General features: G+C 54.2%; 1 protein-coding gene across 1 annotated transcript; it reads left to right on the forward strand.

The window, feature by feature from the left end:
* Positions 1-2,565: 2,565 nt before the first annotated feature.
* On the forward strand, positions 2,566-8,932 carry LOC107302524 (cholesterol 7-desaturase-like; the record flags this gene model as incomplete). Its single annotated transcript, XM_015831637.2, has 7 exons — positions 2,566-2,815; positions 5,829-6,017; positions 6,287-6,465; positions 6,803-6,928; positions 7,519-7,638; positions 7,857-8,033; positions 8,563-8,932. Coding segments are annotated over 7 exons (1,203 nt in total), but the record flags the coding sequence as incomplete, so codon positions are not given.
* Positions 8,933-9,172: the final 240 nt, after the last annotated feature.

A 9,172-nucleotide genomic window follows, 5' to 3' on the forward strand; every position in this document is an offset into this window, starting at 1 on the left:
TCGGGCGGTCGGGCGCGCGGGAGAGGCGCCCGGCGGCTCCGCCAACCTGCCACTGCGGCAGCCGCGGCACGTCGACTCGGGGCGGGGGCGAGGGGGGCGAGCGAGGGAGGGAGGGAGGGGCCCCGGAAAGCCAGCCCCCGCACGGTCAAACCCCCAGCTCCTGAGGGATCCCCCACCCCCACTTTCCGCGCCAGCGGCTTCTGGAAGATAGCCCCCCCCGCGCCGCCCCCGAATCTGAATAGAAGAGAAAGGAAGTGAGGGTGGGTGGTCACCTCGGGGCTTCTGCGAGGAAAGAGCCACCTAAGGCAGCCCCCCTCTCCCCTCCCAAGGATGGAAGTCCATCCTCCCTTTCTGCAGCTTCCCTCTCCCCCCAGCTCCAAGGACACCTCCCTGGTTCTCGGCTTTCGCCAGCCAACAGTCCCGAAAGCAGGTGACCTGTTTTTAGGCGAGAGGGAGATGCTTCAGCTGGTGGGGGTGCAGCCCAACTGAAGGAAGGAGGGATGTGGAGGGAGGAGAAAAGAAGGAGGGATGAATAGACTGGCTGTGGAGGAAGGGAGAGGATCTAGTAAAGCCAAAGAGGATGGCAAACAGGTGGACAGCTCACCAGTCTGAGGGGGGGAGGGGAGAGAAACACATTGGACAGAACAGCTGGGCAATTTGGGGAGATGTGCACATGTGAGCTGGGAACCAAGTGGACAACGTAGGTCTCCTTCCTTTCCCAGGAGAGGGGACTGTGAAACCCCTTGAGGCTCTAAGCCCCCCTGCTAAGGGGGGGGAAGGAGATTTCCCTGCAGTGATAGAGTGCTGGGCAGGAATGTCTTTGTCCCTGGTGGCCAGTACAGACCGGGCAGTGGTCCAAGTGTTGCTCTACCTGGCCACTCTCCTCCAGACTGTGCAATGGGACTTTCCTGATGCTGATCCCTACAAGAGCCACTGCATAATTCTCCAAATAGCAGAGCTATTCCTGGGTGGCTGCTTAGGAACCATCCCGTGGCTGTCAAACAAAACGAGGGCAGCCTCTCCCTCCTTAGTGGAAGCAGCTAAACTGGACAGCCTCTCGCTTCTGGTGGTAACAAATGCTGGTTCCTTATTTATTCTCATTTAAAACGCCTTCAAAAAATGCACCACTTTCCTCTTAACAGCTTTTATTGCCACCAGCAAATTAAAGGTTTTGTGAAGAAGCAGAGAGGCAGGCAGGCATTCAATATAGAAAATGGCAAATGCTGCTAAAGTGACGGATCGGAATGAATTCCTACTGTATATACATCTTCACTTTGGCACCCACAAATCTCGATAAAGATTAAGCCGACCCTCCTTGTTCAGAACAAAAGAACTGAATTTTTTTCTCTCTCCAGCAGCCCCAGAATCCAGCAATGCAAACCATTCCTGGTGACGTCTTTAAAAAGTGCACGTTGCTATAGAAACACTTCATTATGTTCGTATCCCACATCTTCCAAATATGCTTTGAGAACAGGAAGGAAAATAACAATAACAACCCTAAAGCAAACGTGGGGGAGGGGGGTGTCCGTGGCACAAGCAACACCTCTTGTTGCATTGAAAGGGGGGCCAGGAAAAACGAGGGCAGTCAGGTCCCCTCAGCAAAGGAGGCAACCTCTGTCTGCCCCAGGACCTCCCGGAGAAGCAAGGCAGTTCCTCAGAGGAAGCGGGCAAAGGACCGGGCTGAAATGCCAGATGGAGTCGCTTCGCCCACCCACTTATGCCAGGGCAAGCAGGAGTCTGCAGCGGGCAGAGCTTGCTCAGAGGCTGCCTTAGTGGTCTGTGTCCTCTGAGGCCCTCTGAGAGTCTGTGCCCCAGGCAGATTCGGTGGGAGGTGTTCTCTCTTCTCCTAAGCGGGAGACCCCTTGGGGGGGGGGCAGGCATTCTCCCTTCATCTCCCCACCGTCTTCCTCCCTCCTATCTCTAGGCGGGGGGGGGGCGGGCGGCAACAGGGAATATATAGTTTACAGATTAATACTTGGACCACCTGGCTGGGGAGGGGCAGCTCCAACTTAGCCGCTGAAACTTTCTCTGCAGAAATTGGGGGTGTAGAGGGGACCCCTTCGGTGACTGACAGAAGGCAGGGCCACCTTTTCTGACATTGCCAGTCCTTCCTTGACCCGACAAGAGGGTTGATCGCCGACGGCCACCCCGTGTGCTCCTGGCCTCGTTTGGCTGGACGGCTCGACGGGGCCCCTGCTGCAAGAGGGCCTGGGCTGCGCTCTGCTACAGCTGCCGGTGGCGGAGAGTTCCACCGGCGCGTTTAGCCGCCCACTCCTTGCGGGTTGCGGGTTCGCGCCGGAGGGACAACCGAGGAGGCCGGGCCGGGGAGGAGGCGCTCGAGGGGTCATCCGCGTGCGCCTGGGATGGGCCGGCCCCGGCAGAAGTGGCTGAGACGGGCCGCCCCCGACCCGGCCCGAGCTATAAGAGGCGCGAGGACGCGCTGCAGTCGGACAAGCCAGGATGAGGCTGAGGCTGGTGGCGCTCCTGGTGGGCGTTGGGGCCGCCGCCGCCGCCCTCCTCCTCCTCCTGCCGCCGCCGCTCTTGCTGCTGCTGCTGCTGCCGCCGCCCCTGCTGCTGGTGGCCGCGGCCGGCGGCGGCGCGGCGTGGCTGGCGCTGCGGCCCAAGTGGCTGATTCGCTCGCTTGACCAGGTGGGCTACCTGACTGAGCCCGGCTGGAGCCCCGCGCAGAGCGCCGGCCGGATGCGCAAGAACCGGCGCGCCGGCCAGCTGCTGCCCTCTTACCCCAACGGCTGGTTCCGGCTCCTGGGCTCAGCCGAGCTGGCGCGCGGGGAGGTGCGCAACGTGGCCGCTCTGGGTGAGTCGCTCGGCGCTCCGACGGCGCTCGGAAGCGGGAGGGAGGGAGGCGGGCAGGCGCGGACCGGCGTGCGGTGGAGCGAGCGCCCCTCGAGTAGCCCAAACGGCGGGGGAAACCCTTTCCCGCCCAGCTGAAACGTGGGACAGGAGCCGGTGGGGTCTCGGAGCAGACGCAGAGCTCCCGACTGTCCGGCTAGGGTAGCTCCGAGGATTGGGGAGCTGCACCCCTTAATGGGCAAGACTGACTCTCCCCCCCCCCGCTTGCTCTGCCCTGTCGGCCTTCCTGCCTTGGTCCAGCTGGGCTTTTTAAACAAGGGGGGGGGGCACTCCAGAAGTGCCTGTCGGGGTGCGGGAGGGAAGGTGCTGGCCTAGAGACCAGCAGATGGGGAGAAAATCGGCAGGTGACCGTCCACTGGGCTCTCGGCCCGGAATAGAAGGCAGGGAGATTCAGTATATTTGCCACCTAATAATACTCTTAGGAAGGAACCAATAAGTGAATAAAAATACCAAATCCAGGCTAAACATCCAACTCACTGTGCAGCAAGCCAAAATGGTAATAAATTGGGCATAGCTGACGAATTGAGAAATCTTACTTTTTCCTTCCCGTCACTAATGTTCTGCGGATTTGGAAAAATGATTTGTGTCCTTGAGCTATATTTTTCAGCCTCTAGGGTGGCTGCGGCTGAACTCTGAACGCGTGGGGGTCCATGGACGTGAATGCTTAGCTGGTTGGTGGGGTGCCACTGAATGTGTGCCAACCCCCAGCGACCTAGATGGAGTTTCTCCGGGATGAGTTGTCTCCATCCTGGTTCTTCGCTGTTTTAATTCAGATGGAGATGGAATGTGCCCGTTTGGGAGTTCACTCAAGACGTGGGATTGTGGATGAAGAGTTTCTGCTTACACAAGACCGCATTCTTTCCCAAGGCCAAATTAATAATAACTACGGTTTATATTCATTTTAAAAAAAAGTTAGATCTTTTATCAGATAACACCAAACTCGGGGTAGATCCTAATCACTACCTTCTGTACATGTGCTTACTTGAGCGGAGTGAGCCTGGCCTGTGTACATGGCTGCTGTCATAAACGTCACCCCTCCCCTTTTTAACGTGCTCTCTCTTTTGGGCTTCTGTCGGGAGGCGGTTCAGTTATTTTGTGCTCCTTCGTAAAGGTGGCTATGTCCTTTGCACCAAAGTACAGGTGGTCCTTGACTTACAACAGTTCATTTAGTGACCGTTCAAGGTTACAATGGCACTGAAAAAAGTGACTTATGACTGTTTTTTAGTTACGACCTTAGAAGCAGTTCAAGCCAGTCTAAATCTTTTAATCACCCACCAACACCTCTCCAACTCGCTTTAACCTGCCTGTCAGAGGAGGAGAAACTCTCTGGTGCCTGAGGCCGCTTTAACACCTGCCTAATAACATCCCTCTTGGCAACAGGCGGGCTCTGAGAGATATTGTAATTTTTTAATTTACTTCTTTTGAGCAAGAGCTTACATGTAAGATTAATAATAATATATCCTGCCTTTGCAAATAATCCAAGGTGGCAAATACCTAATACTCCTTCCTCCCACAAAACAACCCTTTGAGGTGGTCTGGCTGAGAGAGAGGGATGGGCTCATGGTCACCCAGCCGGCTTTCGTGGCTAAGGCAGCACTAGATCTCACCATCTCCTGGTTTCTAGCCGGGGGCCTTCCCCACTTGACATAACTGGGTCATAGTCCTCCCTTCCCATGACACAATGCAAGCACCTTTTGAAGTGTTGAAAGCTTCCTTTCCCGCACCAGAACGAACCTCTCTGCAATAGCTCAAATTGGCCTGCAGTTTTTATCTCTTACCACAGTAAAGCCATCCAGAAATCTGTTGTTTCCTGATCCATCGCTTTACATGCTCTCAAATGTAATCCACAAACTGATTTGTCTAGGCAGAACCCAACATTGTTCTTCCACGAGTGTTGTTAAAGATGCTTTGGGACTCAGAAAAGGACAGTTGGTAGAGTTCATGTGATTTTGGAAATTAATCAGCCATGTTTGCAAACAGTACTTAGAATTCTTGATCCTTCACCTCTTCTGGTTGGTAAAAAAGAAGGCCAGAGGCAAAGGAGCTGACAGGTTCTCAGGGTGATTTTTTTTTTATTCTGCCCTTTGTTCTTTTTCATATACAACTCAAGGTGGTGAATACAGGAGCGCTTCTTCCCCCTCCTGTTTTGCCCACAGGAACAGCCCTGTGAACTGAGTGGGGCCAAGAGAGAGTGGCTGGCTCAAAGCCGCCCAGCCAGCTCTCCTGCCTAAGGCAGGCCTCACAGTGGTTTCCAGGCTGGCATCTTCGCTAGGACACTGAACTGGTGTAGCGACCTCTTGTGTCTCTTTCTCCAATCCCCCCCCCTTCCCCCCCCCGTGGAGCAGAACAAGAAAAGCAGGTTGGAGGCAAAACAGAACAAAGGGCCTCTCCGCTTATTCTTGTTGTTGGGTTTTGCCTGGGCCCTAGAGTAGTAGGTGTTTCCGTGGGTAGGGCAACCTGGGCTAAATGTCCTGGAACTGTCACACCCTTCCCACTTTGTATCAGGTTGCCAGCCTCTTTGGGACTCACGGACAGCTGAGCTTGCTCTGGCTGAAGAGTCTCTTTGAGAATCTCGCTCATTGTCAAGAGCACGACAACTCCCGAAGCAGATGGGTGGGCCCACAGCCAGAATTTCTCTGCTACCGGAGACTTCTGGGACCCAATCCACACCTCTAGAGGGCGATGGTTGGAGAAGGGTGGAGAACTGCTCTGTGCCACACACCTTGCAGTGTCAACTCCAATCTGGGCAGGGGCCATTGCCAACCTTTTCTGCAGTAATTGGGACCCCTGGACCATCTCTAAGCTGGTACCTACTGCGAATTTTGTAAAGGATGTGCAGGCCCATCTCAGTGATTAGTAAAACAGGTGTGATTCTAACCCGCCTTGTGGAACAGATGCTGTGTTCTTCCTAGCAAAGAGAGAAAAGCTTAATTTTATCATTCTCTTCACACACACAGGGGAACAGTTTGCCGTGTTTCGAGGTTTGGATGGGAACGTGTATGTTCTGGACGCTTACTGCCCACACCTCGGGGCCAACCTCGCAATCGGTGGCCGTGTGGTGGGCAGCTGCATCGAGTGCCCCTTCCATGGCTGGATGTTCTCTGGGAAGGACGGGAGCTGCACCAAGATCCCATATGCCAAAAAAGGTGTGTGGGCTGAGGGAAAAGCCCCAGGGAGTTCAGGCTGGACGTGGCTGGCTTAGCTTTCCCTGGTGTTGCAACCAAGAGTTTTCCTGAACATCACGGAGGGCCTTTGTCTGCTTCGGGGGGAGGAGGGGGGGCGCAGGCAGCGTCCAGCTTCTCATTTTGACTTTCCAGGGGAGACGTTAGTTTGTATGCATTGATAATGGGAAATCTGACAGTCCATAAGCAGGCCCCCTTCCCTGTCTTACTTTCTCGGGCTCTATATCTTCTAGTGCCTGAATTTGCAACAACCAAAGTTTGGCCATCGTGTGAAGTGAACAACATGATCCTGGTGTGGTATCATTGTGATAGCACAAGCCCAGCATGGCAAGTCGCCGAGCAGGAAGAGGCATCATCGCCCAGCTGGGCCTTCCGGGCTGGAACGGAGCACTTTGTCAGCGTGCACATCGAGGTAGTTTGCACCGCTGAGGAAGGGCAGCGGTGGTGCCTTTTCAAACCGAACCTGGGTATTGGGGATTCAGGATAGGGCAGAGTGGGAGAAGTGGCGGAATGCAGAGAGGGGGTTCTGGGGTTGGGACGTCCACCTTTGGTGGCCTCACACAGCAACTGGCTGGAAATAACAGCCGGCTGTAAATGGGCCTTCTCACTTGGTTCTCGGCTAGAATCGGCCATCGCTTTGCAGTCTGAGTGCCTCTTTTGGTGCTTGGGGAAAGACGTGCTTCTGCTTTGTCTCTTGCCAAGCAGGGCCCTGGCTTGGTAGGCGAATGTTTCTTTTCCCTCCCGGGCAGGAAATTCCAGAGAATGCCGCCGATGCAGCCCACCTTTCCTTTCTCCATAGTCCCTCAGTCATGAGTGGAAATGACCTGCGCTTCACAGACAACCACTGCTGGGCCTTTTTCAGGCACACCTGGGAGGTAAGGCACCCCTGCAGGAGTAGATTTGCCTGGGGCAGCTTCAGAAATGCCATCTGCCATGAGATCAGCAGCCAGCAACTGGTCCCAAATGTTGGTGGGCTGGTTCCCTCTGTGAAAGTCATGGAGGCTGCGCTGCAACTTAAACATGAACACAAGGGAGGATTGGGTAAAGCTGCGCACCTTCCTATGTTTGGAAGGCCAGCATTAAACACTTGCAAAAAGCCTTAGCTACTAAGCGAAGGAGGACAGGCGTGGAGACCCCCTCCTCTGTCCTATTGGAAGAGATTCGGTGGTGGGTAGCACTAGATCAGACCTTCGTTGTCAACAGAGGTCGCAGGAGGGAAAAAGCTCCTTTTGGCAATCCCCTCCGCCCCCACCTGGACTGTTTGCAACATGTATGAGGAGGGGAAGTTTATCTTGGTCCCCTTTGGGCTCAAAGTGTCTGTTTCCTCCTGCTGTAAACGTGGGTAATGCTGGGTAAAGAAAGGCAGGGGGGGGACTGCCCATTTGGGCTGCTTCTAAGCAGGGCTGGCCGAGGCTTTGGCGCCAAAGCAGGAGCGTTTCCAGTCAATGCAGTGCTTGCTTCCCAGGCAGAGTGGCAGCCCGAGCCGGAGCCCAACGGACACTGTTCGGTCATGATTCTGACCCACCACGTGCTGCTCTTTGGCAAGCCCATCACCTTCCTAGATCTGCATGTTTCGGCCAGGCAGGTACGAGCTCCTCTCCTTCCAGCGTTTGCCCCAAGTCAAGGACTGCATTGATTACTGTGATGCTGAGTTGGTTGCCTCTCCCCAAGAAAGTGAGAAAGGCAGCGTAATGATCACTTTGGGTTTGTTGGGTTTTTTGCTTAATCCGTATCTGGTCTGAAATCAATTTGAAGGGAAAAAAATGGACTCTTACTGGGATGGTTGCGTCTTCTGCTGTTCAGGTCGGTCCTGGGTTGGTCATCATGGCCCTCAGTCACGCTTTCCTGGGTAAGGGGCTGATCATTCAGACCGTCACACCTCTAGAGCCGCTTCTTCAGCATGTGATCCACCAGATCTACTACCCGCGCAACATACCATCCTTCCTTGCCAAGCTGGTGCTATGGGCCGAGGGGGTCCAGGTGAGAGGAGCTGCCACTCTGGTGGTCCTGGGGGAAACTCAGTCCGTGTGACCTCTTGGCCCCTCAGGGCTGCTGAGCGAGGGACAGGGGAGTGCAGCTGTTGCCCCCCCCCGACTGTTCCCAGATCCATTAAGACGTGGGGTTTTTATTAACCCGAAGGTTGCAGGGAAACGTCTCTGACTTACACAAGGTATAAAGATGTCGATGTAAAATCTGATCTTTACACCTAAACTGGGAAAACGTTTTGTACCCCCTCCCCGGGTTCAACGACGTCTAATGGAACACTGACCCTGTGACGGACATTATTAACTCAGTAAATAAAATAGATGAAATGGCTTAAAGCAGCAAACAGCAAAATTACAGCCTGTGGTGAAAGATTCATTGAAGACACCCTCTCCTTGCCCAAGGGTTGAACAAAAACACAGCGGGTATCTTATATTTTATGCTTTTTCTTATATTGTTCCATGTATTAGGCAAAAGGTTTTGTTCTTTTGTTGCCTCCTGACCCTTTGTCTTCCTCCTGAACCAGTTTGAGCGGGACATGATGATCTGGAATAACAAGAGGTTCCTCTCCAAGCCACTGCTGGTGAAGGAAGATGCCGCCATCCTGAGGCACCGGCGCTGGTTCTCCCAGTTCTACAGCCAGAACAGCTGGAAACCCAAAGCCCAGAAGGACCAGCTGGATTGGTGATGACCCCACTAGCCTTAGGGACCCCCAATACTACTTCTTCCACTTGCAGGGTCCATGAACTCTGGCGTGTGAGAGTGAAGGGTGACTCTTACTTTGGGGAGCCAAGGAGGTTCCTGCCCCAGAGGAGAGATGGGTGTGAATTTGGCTCAGATAATACTCCAGAATCAGAGGCGACGGCCTGCTGAAGCATTTGGACTGGTGCCCCCCCCCCCCCAAAAAAAAGACTCCAGCAGCTGTTTTTAATGATTCTCAAGAGGGCAATGGGCTCCTTTTGCCTCTGGACAACATGGCAAATATAAATTGTACCCTAGGCCTTGCTTTTTAGCCTCAAGTGCCTATGCTAGCTTAAGGATATTTTGCTCCACAACTGGAGTGGGGACTGCAAATGCAAGGCCAGCAGGAAGGACTGTCTGAAAAGAGATTTGCTGATGGGAGGAAGCATCCGGAA

Source organism: Protobothrops mucrosquamatus, unplaced genomic scaffold, assembly GCF_001527695.2.
Source record: "Protobothrops mucrosquamatus isolate PMUCROS unplaced genomic scaffold, P.Mucros_1.0 scaffold_270, whole genome shotgun sequence".
Lineage (NCBI taxonomy): Eukaryota > Metazoa > Chordata > Lepidosauria > Squamata > Viperidae > Protobothrops > Protobothrops mucrosquamatus.